A 20,112-nucleotide genomic window follows, 5' to 3' on the forward strand; every position below is an offset into this window, starting at 1 on the left:
ATTTTGATTATTTCCGAACACTTATGTTCTTGAGGCTTTCGGTGTTTACACTTGGGCTCTAAGGGTGAAATTCGTGAATCCCTTTGAGAGAAACTTCTCCTGCAATTCGTGAATAGAGAAGGTTCATTTCTATCATTTTATTGTTGTATTGCATTGATTTATGTGCTTGAGCAATATCAATTCCGTGGCATTCCTCCATTGTTATCCATTTGTGTTGCATGGTATTGTCTAGCATCTTCAACCATTAACTATCGGTTCTAGCATTGCTACAAGCTTAGCAAGCTCACCAATCCCAACACAACCCATCTCACCACCCTCATCACCTACACGGCCAGATTTCACTTCACCCACAACCCTTGATCGATTTGAGCTTGATAGCTTATCACCATCAACCGGCCATAGCCATCATCCCCTTTAAACCACCTGCATCTAGCCTTCCCAAAAGAACCCTACCTCCCTTCCCATTTCGGGAATCCTAGAAAACCAACCCTAGCCGCCACACCTAAAGTGGGTGGTGGACAAACCACCTTTCCAAGGTGCAGTTTGTCCCTTGCCATTTTGGGCAATACCAACCCTACACGCCAAGGCCACACACCCACTTGCCTTGTCCCTTCATTCGGCCAGCTTCTTCCCAAAGTAACACAAGCCGAGCCTCAACTACACCATTTTGCATTGCATGCATCACCATATTAGTCACCCTCATATTTCGAATATCTCTTCTTCCTCCCCAAACACATTACCTTCTAAGCCTTAGGAAGCCTCCGTTGCCGACCAAGGAGCAAAACCAAGCAAGAGAGTGGCATTTTCGGTCAAGACAATTTCCAAGGCAAGCTTGAGGACCCCAAATGCTTAGGAGCTAGACCGAGGCTCCTAACATTATTGGTGCTTTCATTGAGAGCTTCTTGCTTGGTGGTTTAGAGAAGTACTCACTTCTCCTAGAGGTAAACGACGTGATAACCCTATCTTTGTGATTGGATTGGGGGGAATTCCTTTGGAATCCCATTTTTCTGTTTTTATTGTTATTGTTGTTGGAAAAACTGAAGTTTGGGGGTTGAGGTAGAGGAAGGAGTAGAGTCCTTGAGGGGATCGACCACCCTTGAAGGTGGGGGATCCAAGGTTGGAAGAGTGGCAAGAGGGGTTGACCACTTGTAGTGGAAAACCCAAGGTTGGACTTGGACCGTGGTCAAGCCTCCAAAGCACCAAGCTGCTGCTCAAGGTTCCTGAGTTGAAGCCTCGGCTCACAAGGGCTGTTCAAGTTATACACCGAGGTCAAGAGTAGTGAAGAACTCAGTTTGCAAGTCAGTGTAGTCTCGGTTTGCAAGCTGCCAGCAGTGAGTACAAGCTGCCCGGATTCAGTTGCAAGCATCCAAGTAGAAGCCAAAGGCCCGAGTAAGAGACCATGAACCCAACGACACAAGAGACCGAGGGGCATATGGGCTCCAACCGGGAGCACCTCGAGGCACTAGAGGGACAAACCTCACGGCTGAGCAATGTGTTGGAAGATGTTACTACCACTTTAGCCGAAGTGAGAATGGCATTGAATGCCACCGCAAGGGATAGTGAGGAGAACCGAAGGACTATGGAGGCCATAAGAAGGGAAACTAATGCGAGCATTGAGAGGCTCGAGAGAAGGATGGCAAATGAGCATGTCTGAGAACAAGCTTCATTGACTAATGAACATAGGCATGAGTTTGTTGTAGAGGAGGCCAAAACTAGTGAATTGGGCTCCATGCATGCACAACCAAGGGCAGTAGGAAGAAGAATGGGCCGGATAGAAGCTGGCCAAATTGCTATAGAGAGATGGGCTCAAGAGGATGGCAACTACCATAGAAGTCCGAGTGTAAGGGAGAGGCACCACTATGGAAGACGTGAGGGGCCACGGCAAGAAGAAAATGATGAAGCCGAGTTAGAAAGGGAGGAAGAGAGGTCCAATGGTCATGCGGACTATTGGGGTAGAAGGTTCCATCACAGCAGAGGGGAAAGAAGGAGGTATGATAGAAGATATGATGAAGACCACCATGAGCATAGGCGTGGAAACCGGGCTCATGACCGGGGACCAAGAAGGCCTAGAGTAGAATTTTCCAAGTTCGATGGTGGGGATCCTTATGAATGGCTAGACAAAGCCGACCATTACTTTCGATCATACGAGGTGCCCCGACAAGAAAGGGTGTCCATTGCATGCTTTTTACCTTGAGGGTAAGGCAAGCAAGTGGTGGCGGTGGATCCGTGACCAATATGAGAAGGATGAGAGGCGGTTAGGATGGACTGCTTTTGAGAAGGAAATCATGCTACAATTCGGCCCTTCACCAACCATTAACCATCATGGGCAATTGGCCAAGCTGAAGCAAGAAGGGAAGGTACATCTCTATATAGAGGAGTTTCGGCAATTACAAACCCTTGTGAGGGGATGGTCCGAAGAAGCACTAGTGGGGACATTTATCGATGGCTTGAAGCCTTGGATAGCCAAGGAGATCAAGTTGAAGCAGCCCACTCGGATTCAAGAAGTAATGAGGATGACCGAGATCCTTGAAGAGAGTAGTAACATGGAGAGGAGGTTCTCCAAGGACATGGGGAGTAAAGCCTCAAGGACTTTACAAACCAAGCCACCTTGGAAGAATAGGGTGGACGGGGAGGTCTCTAAACCGAAGCCTTATGAGGTGAAGAGGCTCTCTAGGGAGGAAGTGCAAGAGAGGATCAAAAGGGGTCTATGCTTCAAATGTGGAGACAAATGGAGCAAGGAACACTCTTGCAAGTCTGGAAAGGTTTATGTCATGATTGAGGAGGAGGAGCATGAGGAGTCCTCAAGTCATGAGTCCGAACCCGAGGAGGTCGAGCCTAGTGAGGAGGAAGGGGATGCCGAGTTGTCCCTTAATGCCATGTCCGGGGTACAAAAACCCACTTCCATGAGGGTCATGGCATGGATAGGGAAATTTGAGGTCACCTTGTTGGTGGATAGTGGGTCCACCCACAACTTCATCAATGCCAACATAGTCACTAAGGTTGGGTTGAAACCAAGCACCATCGAGCCTTTTGAAGTTAAGGTAGCCAATGGGGATAAATTAAGGTGCGAAGGGCTTGTGAGGGAGGTGAAAATGAATGTACAAGGGGTTAGAATCGTGGCTGATTTGCATGTATTGTCACTAGTGGGCCTTGATGTTGTCTTGGGTAATGCATGGCTCAAGGGAGTTGGCAAGGTAGTTCATGACTATGACAAAATGACTATGGAATTTCGGCTTGGGGCCAAGAAGAGGTTGTGGAGAGCCATGACATCCAAGGACGTGAAGTCTTGTGAGGCCATCACCTTTGAGAAGCTGTGTAAGGGTGGGGCAAGTTGCTTTGCCGTCATCCTAGCCACTCAAGAAGCACCCTTGGAAGTAGGAAAGGGTGAAGATAAGGGCAAGGGGGAAGACTTGACATTGCTGCCCGTGGAGGTACAAGAGGTCTTGAGAGACCATTGGAAGGTCCTTGAAGTACCAAAGGCCTTACCACCTTCTAGGCCATTTGATCATCGCCTTATCTTAGTGGATGAAAGCAAACCGGTCAATGTCCCTCCCTACCGGTATGCCCACTTCCAAAAGGAGGAAATTGAAAGGCAAGTTGAGGAGATGCTAAAAGGGGGGCTGATAAGACCTAGCAATAGTCCTTTCTCCTCACCCGTGCTACTAGTGAGGAAGAAGGATGGAACGTGGCGATTTTGCACCGATTATAGAGCCTTGAATGAAGCCACGGTGAAGGATAGGTTTCCTATCCCAACCGTGGATGAGATGCTTGATGAACTCCATGGTGCAAGGGTCTTTTCCAAATTGGATTTAAGAGCGGGCTACCATCAAATACGAATGAGGGATGAAGACGTGCATAAGACGGCTTTTAGGACACACTCCGGTCACTTTGAGTACCTTGTCATGCCGTTTGGATTATGCAATGCCCCTTCCACTTTCCAAGCTGCCATGAACACCATTTTCAAGTCATTATTGAGGAGGTGTGTGTTGGTCTTTTTTGATGACATCTTGGTTTACTCCAAGACCATTGAGGAGCACAAGAACCACTTAAGAGTTGTGATGGGGATTTTGGAAGAGCACCACTTCTTCATAAAGGCTTTTAAATGTGCCTTTATGGAGAAAGAACTTGAGTATCTTGGTCACTTCATCTCGGGAGAGGGGGTGAAGGTGGATCAAAGGAAGATTGAGGCCATGGTTGATTGGCCATTACCCCATGACATTTCGGCCTTAAGGGGTTTCTTGGGATTGACCGGCTATTATAGGCGGTTTGTGAAGAACTATGGGCTTATTGCTAAGCCACTTACATCCTTGTTGAAGAAGGACAACTTCTCATGGACCCAAGAGGCAAGGGAGGCCTTTGAGGAGTTGAAGAGGGCTAGACCACCACTCCCGTGCTAGCACTACCTAATTTTGAGAAACCTTTTGAGGTTTACACCGATGCTAGTGGAGAAGGGATAGGAGCAGTATTAGTGCAAGACAAGAGACCGATAGCTTTCATCTCCAAAGCACTCGGTCCCATGAAGAAGGCTTGGAGCACCTATGCAAGGGAAATGCTTGCAGTGGTACATGCCGTGAAAGTATGGAGGCCCTACTTGTTGGGGAGGAAGTTCACTATCATCACGGATCAACAAGCACTACGGCACATGTTGCAACAAAAAATTGTAACCCCGGAGCAACAAAAGTTTCTTGTGAAACTTTTGGGTTTTGAGTATGAGATAGTGTATCAAACCGGGAAGGAGAACAAGGTTGCGGATGCTCTTAGCCGAAAGGAAGGAAGTGTAGTTTTGTGGCTTGTGCATGAAGAAGAGGAAGTATCCTTGATGGCCTTGAGTGGAGCCGAGTGGCATATATGGGACAAAATCCGAGAGGCAACAAGCTTGGATGCTAGAGCCCTAGAAATTGTGGAGCTATTAGAAGCTCAAGGAGGGGGTGTAGCCAACTACAAGTTCAAAGATGGCCTCATTCACTACAAAGATTACATTTATGTGCCCAATGTGCCGAGTTTGAGAAGGGAGATCCTAGACCACTTTCACAATAGCAAGGAGGGTGGTCATTCCGGGTGGTTAAGGACCTATATGAGAGTGAAGCACTTCTTCTATTGGGAAGGGATTAAAAAGGCGGTGAAAAAGTTGGTGGCGGAATGTGACACATGTCAAAAGGTCAAATATGATACACGGCCCCCATCCGGATTATTGCAACCCTTGCCAATTCCGAACATGATTTGGGAGGAATTGTCAATGGACTTTGTGGAGGGGCTGCCCATTAGTGGGGGTCATGAAGTGATACTAGTGGTGGTGGATAGGCTAAGCAAATATGCCCATTTCATTCCACTCATCCACCCCTACACGGCCAAGAGTGTGGCCAAGGCCTTTGTGGACAATGTAGTACGGATCCATGGGTTCCCCAAAAGCATAGTGACAGACCATGATAGGGTGTTCATGAGCACCTTTTGGAAGGAATTATTCGAGCTCCAAGGTAGCAAGCTAAAGGCAAGCTCCTCATACCACCCTCAAACCGATGGGCAAACGAAGGTGGTAAATAGAACCCTTGAACAATACTTGAGGTGTTTTTGCCATGAAGAGCAACGGAGGTGGGGAGATTATTTAACTTGGCGGAGTATTGGTACAACACGGCGTATCACTCTTCCATCCAAAGGAGTCCGTTTGAGGTTGTGTATGGAAGATCACCACCCGCATTGGTAAGCTATGAGAGGGGAACGGCCAAGAATGAAGAGGTAGAGAAGGAGCTCCTTGCTAGAGATGAGATCCTAGTCAAGGTAAAGAATGAGTTAAAAAGGGCTCAAGAGAGGATGAAGAGGTACTATGACCAAGGGAGGCGTGGGATCTCCTTTGAAGTAGGGGATTATGTGTACCTTAAACTACAACCCTATGGGCAGATGACATTGAGAAAGAAGCTTAATTTGAAGCTGTCAAAAAGGTACCATGGCCCATTTAAGGTGTTGGAGAAACTAAGTGATGTGGCCTATAGGTTGGAACTACCACCAACCTCCAAACTACACCCGGTCTTCCACATAACCGTGCTAAAGAAGAGAGTAGGTGACCCAAGGCTCATAGTGGAGGAACTGCCCAAGTTTGATGAGGAAGGGCGGATGCTCCTACAACCTAGGGAAGCACTTGAATATAGGGTGGTCACAAGGGGGAGGAAAAGAAGGAAAGTTTGGCAAGTGTTGATCCGTTGGGGAGGAGTGCCAAGGGAGGAAGCTACATGGGAAGATTATGAAGACGTGGAATCAAGGTTTCCTCAATTCATCCTTGAGGGCAAGGTTGAAGGAGGGGGGAATGTCAAGAACCCACGTAAGGAAGGCCACGGCCAAGTGGCTTACGTGCTGGCCTTGGTGTCCACACACCTTGCAACAACCCCCCGAGCAAGCCTAGGCCGGGCCATGGCCCAAGCAACAAGCCCCAGCGGGCCTGCCCAGCACGCGCAGCCAGACCATGCGCACGGCCCTGCAGGCAAGCCATGCGCGCACACTAGCCAAACCCATGGCCAGCCAGCACGCACAGCCAGACCAGGCGCACGGCCCTGCAGGCAAGCCAGGCGCGCACACTGGCCAAACCCATGGCCAGCCAACACGCACAGCCAGGCCAAGGGCCAGGCCTTGCAAGCGGCCAGCAGGCAGCACAGGCAAGCCAAGCGTGCGACCAGCCCGAGCACCCAGCAGGCAATCTATGCCCACGTCCAGCCATGCAAGCCACGCCAGCCATGCAAGCCATGCACGCTGCACGGCCAGACCACCAACCGTGGGGACCAAACCATCAGCATGCACATGCCAGCGAGCTGGTGGGCCAGCATGCACGCCAGACCAAGTCAGGCAGCTGCACGACCAGCCTGCCTGTCCAGACCCAGCCTGGTGCACACCCACGCACAAGCCATGCGCAGCGACCACCAGCCACCTAGCAGCCATGCTCGACCAAGTGAGCACCAACCCAACCAGCCCTATCTCCACGGACCAAGACATCTCAAGGGCCACGTGGACTTATCCTCACCATTGAAGGCTCCCTAGGGTTTTACTATATATTTTACCTTTATGCATTGTAATAGGAACTTTTGGACATTTTGATTATTTCCGAACACTTATGTTCTTGAGGCTTTCGGTGTTTACACTTGGGCTCTAAGGGTGAAATTCGTGAATCCCTTTGAGAGAAACTTCTCCTGCAATTCGTGAATAGAGAAGGTTCATTTCTATCATTTTATTGTTGTATTGCATTGATTTATGTGCTTGAGCAATATCAATTCCGTGGCATTCCTCCATTGTTATCCATTTGTGTTGCATGGTATTGTCTAGCATCTTCAACCATTAACTATCGGTTCTAGCATTGCTACAAGCTTAGCAAGCTCACCAATCCCAACACAACCCATCTCACCACCCTCATCACCTACACGGCCAGATTTCACTTCACCCACAACCCTTGATCGATTTGAGCTTGATAGTTTATCACCATCAACCGACCATAGCCATCATCCCCTTTAAACCGCCTGCATCTAGCCTTCCCAAAAGAACCCTACCTCCCTTCCCATTTCGGGAATCCTAGAAAACCAACCCTAGCCGCCACACCTAAAGTGGGTGGTGGACAAACCACCTTTCCAAGGTGCAGTTTGTCCCTTGCCATTTCGGGCAATACCAACCCTACACGCCAAGGCCACACACCCACTTGCCTTGTCCCTTCATTCGGCCAGCTTCTTCCCAAAGTAACACAAGCCGAGCCTCAACTACACCATTTTGCATTGCATGCATCACCATATTAGTCACCCTCATATTTCGAATATCTCTTCTTCCTCCCCAAACACATTACCTTCTAAGCCTTAGGAAGCCTCCATTGCCGGCCAAGGAGCAAAACCAAGCAAGAGAGTGGCATCTTCGGTCAAGACAATTTCCAAGGCAAGCTTGAGGACCCCAAATGCTTAGGAGCTAGACCGAGGCTCCTAACAGAATCGCCCACATCGCCGCGATCCAAACACTTCACCGGACCATTCAATCGGTAGGAGTGACGGGCGGTGTGTACAAAGGGCAGGGACGTAGTCAACGCGAGCGCTGATGAGTCGCGCTTACTAGGAATTCCTCGTTCAAGACCAACAATTGCAATGATCTATCCCCATCATGATGAAATTTCAAAAATTACCCGGGCCTGTCATCCAAGGCTATAAACGCGTTGAATACATTAGTGTAGCGCGCGTACGGCCCAGAACATCTAAGGGCATCACAGAACTGTTATTGCCTCAAACTTCCTTGGCCTAAGCGGCCATAGTCCCTCTAAGAAGCTGGCCGCGGAAGGTCACCTCCGCATAGCTTGTTAGCAGGTTGAGGTCTCGTTCGTTAAAGGAATTAACCAGACAAATCGCTCCACCAACTTAGAATGGCCATGCACCACCACCCATAGAATCAAGAAATAGCTCTCAGTTTGAAAATCCTTACTATGTCTGGACCTGGTAAGTTTTCTCGTGTTGAGTCAAATTAAGCTGCAGGCTCCACTCCTGGTGGTGCCCTTCCGTCAATTCCTTTAAGTTTCAGCCTTGCGACCATACTCCCCCCGGAACCCAAAGATTTTGATTTCTCATAAGGTGCTGGCGGAGTCCTTAAAGCAACATCCGCAAATCCCTGGTCGGCATCGTTTATGGTTGAGACTAGAACGGTATCTGATCGTCTTCGAGCCCCCAACTTTCGTTCTTGATTAATGAAAACATCCTTGGCAAATGCTATCGCAGTTGTTCGTCTTTCATAAATCCAAGAATTTCACCTCTGACTATGAAATACGAATGCCCCCGACTATTCCTGTTAATCATTACTCCGATCCCAAGGGCCAACACAATAGGACCGAAATCCTATGATGTTATCCCATGCTAATGTATACAGAGCGTAGGCTTGCTTTGAGCACTCTAATTTCTTCAAAGTAACAGTACCGAAGGCACGACTCGGCCAGTTAAGGCCAAGAGCGCATCGCAGGCAGAAGGGACGAGCAGTTCTGAGTCGACTGTTCAACGCCCGGGGAAGGCTGCTGAAGCGATCGTTCCCAGTCCGTCCCCCGGCCGGCACACGGCGACCCTCTCTCGCCGTGGGAGCAGCTCGAGCAGTCCACCGACAGCCTACGGGTTCGGGACTGGGACCCCCGTGCCCAGACCTCAGAGCCAATCCTTTTCCCGAGGTTACAGATCCTTTCTGCCGACTTCCCTTGCCTACATTGTTCTATTGACCAGAGGCTGTTCACCTTGGAGACCTGATGCGGTTATGAGTACAACCGGGAGTGGATGGCACCCATGTCCTCCGGATTTTCACGGGCCACCGAGGGCACACCTATAATACCCTAGTCTAACTACGTGAGTCTTTACGTCATTTTATTTTATTTCTTAAGTTAAATATGTTCATGTAAAGATTTTTATTATTTCATTTTAGATGGGTGTGTTTTTATTTTTTATTTTTTATGTGGGTTGTTAAAATAAATTAAGTATATGATTTTTAAGGCCTAATAGATAAAGAGTTTTCTCTTCAAACCCATCGGTCTACACGTAATAGATGATGAGTTTTCTCTTCAAACCCATCGGTCTACACCTAATAGATGAAGAATTTTCTCTTCAAACCCATCAGTCTACACCTAATAGATGAAGAGTTTCCTCTTCAAACCCATCGGTCTACACCTATTAGATGAAGAGTTTTCTCTTCAAACCCATCGGTCTACACCTATTAGATGAAGAGTTTTCTCTTCAAACCCATTGGTCTACACCTAATAGATGAAGAGTTTCCTCTTCAAACCCATCGGTCTACACCTAATAGATGAAGAGTTTCCTCTTCAAACCCATCGGTCTACACCTAACAAATGAACCCCTTCAAACCCATTGGCGTGGGTGGTGAAAACACCTGGCGTTACAAACGGCGGAGAAAAAGCAACGTAACAGTGTAATTTACACTGTTGTCGTGGGTAATAAATTACCCATTTTTGAACGGGGACAAACCAAGGGTCGGGATTGATAGGGAATGGCCTTGAGATATTTATGAAGCTAAGGGAAATGAGTTTTGGCCGTGGGTGGTGGTGGAAATGGCGGTCGAAGGCCAAAAAAGGGCTGAACGGAGTTGAGCTCGTGGGAGCTGCTCCGGCAACGGATCGAGGCCGAAAATGGGTGGTTTGGGTCGGCAAGAGGTAGGGGAAGAAGCTGTGAAAAGATGGTGGCCGGAGGTGGTGCGACGGCGCCAGAAACGGTGAAAAACCGTATGGCTTGGAGGAGTTCGTGGCGGCTAACGGTGGCTCGGATGGAGGTGAAACTTGGTGGGGATGTTCACCGGTGAGAGGGGAAGAAAACTGGGTGGGTGGTGTCGGCCACGCCGCTGGCGAGCGGCGGTTCTGGGCTGCGAAAGCAACCGGCGACAGGGGCAAAAACAGAGCAGGTGCAGCGACTTCCGGCGGCTCTCAAAAGCTAACGGCTGGTCCGATGGCTCTGAAAATTGGTGGGGATGATCTCTGGTGGAAGGGGAAGAGAATGGTGGTGACGGCGCACCAAACGGTGGCCGGACGGCGGAGAACTGGCCGGTCAAAGTGGCGGCAACGGGAATGAGAAAAAGGGGCAGCTGGGCGTACGTGGGAGAGAAAGGAGAAGAAAGAAGAAGAAAAGAAAGAAAAAGAAAGAAAAAGAAGGAAAAAGAAAAGGAAAAAGGGAAAAAGAAAAAGAGGAAAGAAAAGAAATGAGGTCCAATCCTCACTCCGGAGACCAAAAACCGATCCGCCGAAAACGATATTAAAAACCGTAAAACGACTAAAATAAATTAAACACATTAATTTAAAATAAATAAACCAATATATTATTCAAATTAAAAACAACCCTTCAGAGAAAATACACGTAAAAACGGGGTATCACAGTATGTATGTACATATGTATGTATATATGTTGTATGTATGTATGTATGCATGTAAGTGTGTGTGTGCGCGCGTGTTTCTATGTATATGTGTATGTTTGTGTTTATGTATTTGTGTGTGTATCGTTTATGGAATACAAAAGTTTAAGAGAGTGATTAATTTACTAACCTTGGATGAGTCATTCATTCCGCTGCAATCGTCTTTCTGTTGTAAATGACATTCGTTTCATTCATTTTAAAATATCGTTAGTATGAAACTTAAGAATTGAATTAGATGAGAGTACCAAAATATGTGTAGCAAAATAGAAAAAAGTTAATAAATCGTAAGTAACTACTAACCTTGCAATGCATAGTTGAGTTGATTGAAATATATAAAGATATCGCCTTTCGTTCCGCTATCCAAAGCTTTTGCGATTAAATTGCCTCAACGCCTTGAAAAAATAACATCTATTAATATAAAAAACTTGGTAACAAGATAATATCTATTAATTCTAATAAAATAAACAATATAAAAAAGTGCTTCTTTTGTAAGTGAAACAATTAAATTTAATGTTTCAGATTAATTGATAATATAAATCTCATTAAAGTTTCAGTCATTCGAATTATTGTAAAGAATTTAAAGAATTAAAATAGTTAACTATGGTAAAAAAATTTGAAATGAACTAGAATAAACTACTAAGTTAAATTTGTCCGGGACGGAGGATATACCTTAAATAGTAATAGTGCAGAAGAGATGATAATATGAGACGACAAAAGAAGCAAATGAAGAAGACAGAGAAACCAACAAAGCCTCGACTATTTGTCTGAAACTTAAAAAAAACAAAAAAATAAGTCATTTTTTACATAAAAAGGGAACCAAAAAAATATAACAATAACTCAAATATTTTTAAGATGATTACCTTTACTCCAATTTCCTCTTCTTCAAACTCAATCACGCATCCATTTGTATGTGTGTATGTGTGTATGTGCACATGTATTTATATGTGTATGTTTGTGTTTGTGTGTGTATTTGTATGCAAGAGTCTGTGTATGTTTGTGCATGTATGAATGTATGTATATGTTCATCTGTGTATGTGTGTGTATGCATATATGTATGGATGTATGTATGCATGTATGTATGGATGTATGTATGTACAGATGTATGTATATATGTTGTATGTATGTATGTAAGTGTATGTGTGTGTGCGCGCGCGTTTGTATGTATATGTGTATCTTTGTGTTTGTGTGTGTATGTGTATGCAAGAGTCTGTGTATGTTTGTGCGTGTATGAATGTATGTATATGTTCATTTGTGTATGTGTGTGTATGCATATATGTATGGATGTATGTATGCATGTATGTATGGATGTATGTATGTACAGATGTATGTATATATGTTGTATGTATGTATGTATGTATGTAAGTGTATGTGTGTGTGCGCGCGTGTTTGTATGTATATGTGTATGTTTGTGTTTATGTATTTGTGTGTGTATCGTTTATGGAATACAAAAGTCTAAGAGAGTGATTAATTTACCAACCTTGGATGAGTCATTCATTCTGCAACAATCGTCTTTCTGTTGTAAATGACATTCATTTCATTCATTTTAAAATATCGTTAGTATGAAACTTAAGAATTGAATTAGATGAGAGTACCAAAACATGTGTAGCAAAATAGAAAAATGTAAATAAATCGTAAGTAACTACTAACCTTGCAATGCATAGTTGAGTTGACTGAAATATATAAAGATATCGCCTTTCGTTCTGCTATCAAAAGCTTTTGCGATTAAATTCCCTCAACGCCTTGAAAAAATAACATCTATTAATATAAAAAACTTGGTAATAAGATAATATCTATTAATTCTAATATAATAAACAATATAAAAAAGTGCTTCTTTTGTAAGTGAAACAATTAAATTTAATGTTTCAGATTAATTGATAATATAAATCTCATTAAAGTTCCAATCATTCGAATTATTGTAAAGAATTTAAAGAATTAAAATAGTTAACTGTGGTAAAAAAAATTGAAATGAACTAGAATAAACTATTAAGTTAAATTTGTCCGGGACGGAGGATATACCTTAAATAGTAATAGTGCAGAAGAGATGATAATACGAGACGACAAAAGAAGCAAATGAAGAAGACAGAGAAACCAACAAAGCCTCGACTATTTGTCTGAAACTTAAAAAAGACAAAAAAATAAGTCATTTTTTACATAAAAAGGGAACCAAAAAAATATAACAATAACTCAAATATTTTTAAGATTATTACCTTTACTCCAATTTCCTCTTCTTCAAACTCAATCACGCATCCATATGTATATGTGTATGTGTGTATATGCACATGTATTTATATGTGTATGTTTGTGTTTGTGTGTGTGTATGTGTATGCAAGAGTCTGTGTATGTTTGTGCGTGTATGAATGTATGTATATGTTCATCTGTGTATGTGTGTGTATGCATATATGTATGGATGTATGTATGCATGTATGTATGGTTGTATGTATGTATAGATGTATGTATATATGTTGTATGTATGTATGTATGTATGTAAGTGTATGTGTGTGTGCGCGCGTGTTTGTATGTATATGTGTATGTTTGTGTTTATGTATTTGTGTGTGTATCGTTTATGGAATACAAAAGTCTAAGAGAGTGATTAATTTACTCACCTTGGATGAGTCATTCATTCCGCAACAATCGTCTTTCTGTTGTAAATGACATTCGTTTCATTCATTTTAAAGTATCGTTAGTATGAAACTTAAGAATTGAATTAGATGAGAGTACCAAAATATGTGTAGCAAAATAGAAAAATGTAAATAAATCCTAAGTAACTACTAACCTTGCAATGCATAGTTGAGTTGATTGAAATATATAAAGATATCGCCTTTCGTTCTGCTATCAAAAGCTTTTGCGATTAAATTCCCTCAACGCCTTGAAAAAATAACATCTATTAATATAAAAAACTCGGTAATAAGATAATATCTATTAATTCTAATATAATAAACAATATAAAAAAGTGCTTCTTTTGTAAGTGAAACAATTAAATTTAATGTTTTAGATTAATTGATAATATAAATCTCATTAAAGTTTCAGTCATTCGAATTATTGTAAAGAATTTAAAGAATTAAAATAGTTAACTATGGTAAAAAAATTTGAAATGAACTAGAATAAACTACTAAGTTAAATTTGTCCGGGGTGGGGGATATACCTTAAATAGTAATAGTGCAGAAGAGATGATAACATGAGACGGCAAAAGAAGCAAATGAAGAAGACAGAGAAACCAACAAAGCCTCGACTATTTGTCTGAAACCTAAAAAAAATTAAAAAATAAGTCATGTTTTACATAAAAGGGAACCAAAAAAATATAACAATAACTAAAATATTTTTAAGATGATTACCTTTACTCCAATTTCCTCTTCTTCAAACTCAATCACGCATCCATATGTATGTGTGTATGTGTGTATGTGCACATGTATTTATATGTGTATGTTTGTGTTTGTGTGTGTATTTGTATGCAAGAGTCTGTGTATGTTTGTGCATGTATGAATGTATGTATATGTTCATCTGTGTATGTGTGTGTATGCATATATGTATGGATGTATGTATGCATGTATGTATGGATGTATGTATGTACAGATGTATGTATATATGTTGTATGTATGTATGTATGCATGTAAGTGTATGTGTGTGTGCGCGCGTGTTTGTATGTATATGTGTATGTTTGTGTTTATGTATTTGTGTGTATCGTTTATGGAATACAAAAGTCTAAGAGAGTGATTAATTTACTAACCTTGGATGAGTCATTCATTCCGCAGCAATCGTCTTTCTGTTGTAAATGACATTTGTTTCATTCATTTTAAAATATCGTTAGTATGAAACTTAAGAATTGAATTAGATGAGAGTACCAAATATGTGTAGCAAAATAGAAAAATGTAAATAAATCGTAAGTTACTACTAACCTTGCAATGCATAGTTGAGTTGATTGAAATATATAAAGATATCGCCTTTCGTTCTGCTATCCAAAGCGTTTGCGATTAAATTGCCTCAACGCCTTGAAAAAATAACATCTGTTAGTATAAAAAACTTGGTAATAAGATAATATCTATTAATTCTAATATAATAAACAATATAAAAAAGTGCTTCTTTTGTATGCGAAACAATTAAATTTAATGTTTCAGATTAATTGATAATATAAATCTCATTAAAGTTTCAATAATTTGAATTATTGTAAAGAATTTAAAGAATTAAAATAGTTAACTGTGGTAAAAAAATTTGAAATGAACTAGAATAAACTATTAAGTTAAATTTGTCCGGGACGGAAGATATACCTTAAATAGTAATAGTGCAGAAGAGATGATAAAATGAGACGACAAAAGAAGCAAATGAAGAAGACAGAGAAACCAACAAAGCCTCGACTATTTGTCTGAAACTTAAAAAAAAACAAAAAAATAAGTCATTTTTTACATAAAAAGAGAACCAAAAAAATATAACAATAACTCAAATATTTTTAAGATTATTACCTTTACTCCAATTTCATCTTCTTCAAACTCAATCACGCATCCATATGTATATGTGTATGTGTGTATATGCACATGTATTTATATGTGTATGATTGTGTTTGTGTGTGTAGGTGTATGCAAGAGTCTGTGTATGTTTGTGCGTGTATGAATGTATGTATATGTTCATCTGTGTATGTGTGTGTATGCATATATGTATGGATGTATGTATGCATGTATGTATGGATGTATGTATGCACAGATGCATGTATATATGTTTTATGTATGTATGTATGTATGTATGTAAGTGTATGTGTGTGTGCGCGCGTGTTTGTATGTATATGTGTATGTTTGTGTTTGTGTGTGCATGTGTATGCAAGAGTCTGTGTATGTTTGTGCGTGTATGAATGTATGTATATGTTCATCTGTGTATGTGTGTGTATGCATATATGTATGGATGTATGTATGCATGTATGTATGGATGTATGTATGTACAGATGTATGTATATATGTTTTATGTATGTATGTATGTATGTATGTAAGTGTATGTGTGTGTGCGCGCGCGTTTGTATGTATATGTGTATGTTTGTGTTTGTGTGTGTATGTGTATGCAAGAGTCTGTGTATGTTTGTGCGTGTATGAATGTATGTATATGTTCATTTGTGTATGTGTGTGTATGCATATATGTATGGATGTATGTATGCATGTATGTATGGATGTATGTATGTACAGATGTATGTATATATGTTGTATGTATGTATGTATGCATGTAAGTGTATGTGTGTGTGCGCGCGTGTTTGTATGTATATGTGTATGTTTGTGTTTATGTATTTGTGTGTGTATCGTTTATGGAATACAAAAGTCTAAGAGAATGATTAATTTACTAACCTTGGATGAGTCATTCATTCTGCAACAATCGTCTTTCTGTTGTAAATGACATTCGTTTCATTCATTTTAAAATATCGTTAGTATGAAACTTAAGAATTGAATTAGATGAGAGTACCAAAACATGTGTAGCAAAATAGAAAAATGTAAATAAATCGTAAGTAACTACTAACCTTGCAATGCATAGTTGAGTTGACTGAAATATATAAAAATATCGCCTTTCGTTCTGCTATCAAAAGCTTTTACGATTAAATTCCCTCAACGCCTTGAAAAAATAACATCTTATAATATAAAAAACTTGGTAATAAGATAATATCTATTAATTCTAATATAATAAACAATATAAAAAAGTGCTTCTTTTGTAAGTGAAACAATTAAATTTAATGTTTCAGATTAATTGATAATATAAATCTCATTAAAGTTTCAATCATTCGAATTATTGTAAAGAATTTAAGGAATTAAAATAGTTAACTGTGGTAAAAAAAATTGAAATGAACTAGAATAAACTATTAAGTTAAATTTGTCCGGGACGGAGGATATACCTTAAATAGTAATAGTGCAGAAGAGATGATAACAAGAGACGACAAAAGAAGCAAATGAAGAAGACAGAGAAACCAACAAAGCCTCGACTATTTGTCTGAAACTTAAAAAAAACAAAAAAATAAGTCATTTTTTACATAAAAAGGGAACCAAAAAAATATAACAATAACTCAAATATTTTTAAGATTATTACCTTTACTCCAATTTCCTCTTCTTCAAACTCAATCACGCATCCATATGTATATGTGTATGTGTGTATATGCACATGTATTTATATGTGTATGTTTGTGTTTGTGTGTGTATGTGTATGCAAGAGTCTGTGTATGTTTGTGCGAGTATGAATGTATGTATATGTTCATCTGTGTATGTGTGTGTATGCATATATGTATGGATGTATGTATGCATGTATGTATGGTTGTATGTATGTATAGATGTATGTATATATGTTGTATGTATGTATGTATGTATGTAAGTGTATGTGTGTGTGCGCACGTGTTTGTATGTATATGTGTATGTTTCTGTTTATGTATTTGTGTGTGTATCGTTTATGGAATACAAAAGTCTAAGAGAGTGATTAATTTACTCACCTTGGATGAGTCATTCATTCCGCAACAATCGTCTTTCTGTTATAAATGACATTCGTTTAATTCATTTTAAAATATCGTTAGTATGAAACTTAAAAATTGAATTAGATGAGAGTACCAAAATATGTGTAGCAAAATAGAAAAATGTAAATAAATCCTAAGTAACTACTAACCTTGCAATGCATAGTTGAGTTGATTGAAATATATAAAGATATCGCCTTTCGTTCTGCTATCAAAAGCTTTTGCGATTAAATTCCCTCAACGCCTTGAAAAAATAACATCTATTAATATAAAAAACTTGGTAATAAGATAATATCTATTAATTCTAATATAATAAACAATATAAAAAAGTGCTTCTTTTGTAAGTGAAACAATTAAATTTAATGTTTCAGATTAATTGATAATATAAATCTCATTAAAGTTTCAATCATTCGAATTATTGTAAAGAATTTAAAGAATTAAAATAGTTAACTATGGTAAAAAAATTTGAAATGAACTAGAATAAACTACTAAGTTAAATTTGTCCGGGACGGAGGATATACCTTAAATAGTAATAGTGCAGAAGAGATTATAACATGAGACGGCAAAAGAAGCAAATGAAGAAGACAGAGAAACCAACAAAGCCTCGACTATTTGTCTGAAACTTAAAAAAAATAAAAAAATAAGTCATGTTTTACATAAAAGGGAACCAAAAAAATATAACAATAACTAAAATATTTTTAAGATGATTACCTTTACTCCAATTTCCTCTTCTTCAAACTCAATCACGCATCCATACGTATGTGTGTATGTGCACATGTATTTATATGTGTATGTTTGTGTTTGTGTGTGTATTTGTATGCAAGAGTCTGTGTATGTTTGTGCATGTATGAATGTATGTATATGTTCATCTGTGTATGTGTGTGTATGCATATATGTATGGATGTATGTATGCATGTATGTATGGATGTATGTATGTACAGATGTATGTATATATGTTGTATGTATGTATGTATGCATGTAAGTGTATGTGTGTGTGCGCGCGTGTTTGTATGTATATGTGTATGTTTGTGTTTATGTATTTGTGTGTATCGTTTATGGAATACAAAAGTCTAAGAGAGTGATTAATTTACTAACCTTGGATGAGTCATTCATTCCGCAGCAATCGTCTTTCTGTTGTAAATGACATTTGTTTCATTCATTTTAAAATATCGTTAGTATGAAACTTAAGAATTGAATTAGATGAGAGTACCAAATATGTGTAGCAAAATAGAAAAATGTAAATAAATCGTAAGTTACTACTAACCTTGCAATGCATAGTTGAGTTGATTGAAATATATAAAGATATCGCCTTTCGTTCTGCTATCCAAAGCGTTTGCGATTAAATTGCCTCAACGCCTTAAAAAAATAACATCTGTTAGTATAAAAAACTTGGTAATAAGATAGTATCTATTAATTCTAATATAATAAACAATATAAAAAAGTGCTTCTTTTGTATGTGAAACAATTAAATTTAATGTTTCAGATTAATTGATAATATAAATCTCATTAAAGTTTCAATAATTTGAATTATTGTAAAGAATTTAAAGAATTAAAATAGTTAACTGTTGTAAAAAAATTTGAAAGGAACTAGAATAAACTATTAAGTTAAATTTGTCCGGGACGGAGGATATACCTTAAATAGTAATAGTGCAGAAGAGATGATAAAATGAGACGACAAAAGAAGCAAATGAAGAAGACAGAGAAACCAACAAAGCCTCAACTATTTGTCTGAAACTTAAAAAAAAGAAAAAAATAAGTCATTTTTTACATAAAAAGAGAACCAAAAAAATATAACAATAACTCAAATATTTTTAAGATTATTACCTTTACTCCAATTTCCTCTTCTTCAAACTCAATCACGCATCCATATGTATATGTGTATGTGTGTATATGCACATGTATTTATATGTGTATGTTTGTGTTTGTGTGTGTAGGTGTATGCAAGAGTCTGTGTATGTTTGTGCGTGTATGAATGTATGTATATGTTCATCTGTGTATGTGTGTGTATGCATATATGTATGGATGTATGTATGCATGTATGTATGGATGTATGTATGTACAGATGTATGTATATATGTTGTATGTATGTATGTAAGTATGTAAGTGTATGTGTGTGTGCGCGCGTGTTTGTATGTATATGTGTATGTTTGTGTTTATGTATTTGTGTGTGTATTGTTTATGGAATACAAAAGTCTAAGAGAGAGATTAATTTACTAACCTTGGATGAGTCATTCATTCCGCAGCAATCGTCTTTCTGTTGTAAATGACATTTGTTTCATTCATTTTAAAATATCGTTAGTATGAAACTTAAGAATTGAATTAGATGAGAGTACCAAATATGTGTAGCAAAATAGAAAAATGTAAATAAATCGTAAGTTACTACTAACCTTGCAATGCATAGTTGAGTTGATTGAAATATATAAAGATATCGCCTTTCGTTCTGCTATCCAAAGCGTTTGCGATTAAATTGCCTCAACGCCTTGAAAAAATAACATCTATTAATATAAAAAACTTGGTAATAAGATAATACCTTTTAATTCTAATATAATAAACAATATAAAAAATTACATCTTTTGTAAGTGAAACAATTAAATTTCATGTTTTAGATTAATTTATAATATAAATCTAATTAAAGTTTCAATCATTCGAATTATTGTAAAGAATTTAAAGAATTAAAATAGTTAAGTATGGTAAAAAAATTTGAAATGAACTAGAAGAAACTACTAAGTTAAATTTGTCCGGGACGGAGGATA

General features: G+C 39.4%; 1 protein-coding gene and 1 long non-coding RNA gene across 2 annotated transcripts; one reads left to right on the top strand and one right to left on the bottom strand.

The window, feature by feature from the left end:
- Positions 1–2,285: 2,285 nt before the first annotated feature.
- LOC122310202 lies at positions 2,286–4,397 on the top strand. Its single transcript, XM_043124080.1, has one exon. It carries the CDS (start codon positions 2,286–2,288, stop codon positions 4,395–4,397), a length of 2,112 nt encoding a protein of 703 aa, XP_042980014.1.
- Positions 4,398–16,202: 11,805 nt separating this feature from the next.
- LOC122309616 lies at positions 16,203–16,804 on the bottom strand. Its single transcript, XR_006242467.1, has 3 exons — positions 16,757–16,804; positions 16,388–16,479; positions 16,203–16,253 (listed from the first exon to the last, which is right to left on the bottom strand). It is a non-coding gene; the product is annotated as an uncharacterized LOC122309616 (long non-coding RNA).
- Positions 16,805–20,112: the final 3,308 nt, after the last annotated feature.

Source organism: Carya illinoinensis, chromosome 5 (assembly GCF_018687715.1).
Source record: "Carya illinoinensis cultivar Pawnee chromosome 5, C.illinoinensisPawnee_v1, whole genome shotgun sequence".
Taxonomy (NCBI): domain Eukaryota; kingdom Viridiplantae; phylum Streptophyta; class Magnoliopsida; order Fagales; family Juglandaceae; genus Carya; species Carya illinoinensis.

Bases quoted from the DNA above. Each gene is read 5' to 3' on its own strand.
- LOC122310202 (XM_043124080.1), top strand. From the start codon at position 2,286: ATGCTACAATTCGGCCCTTCACCAACCATTAACCATCATGGGCAATTG.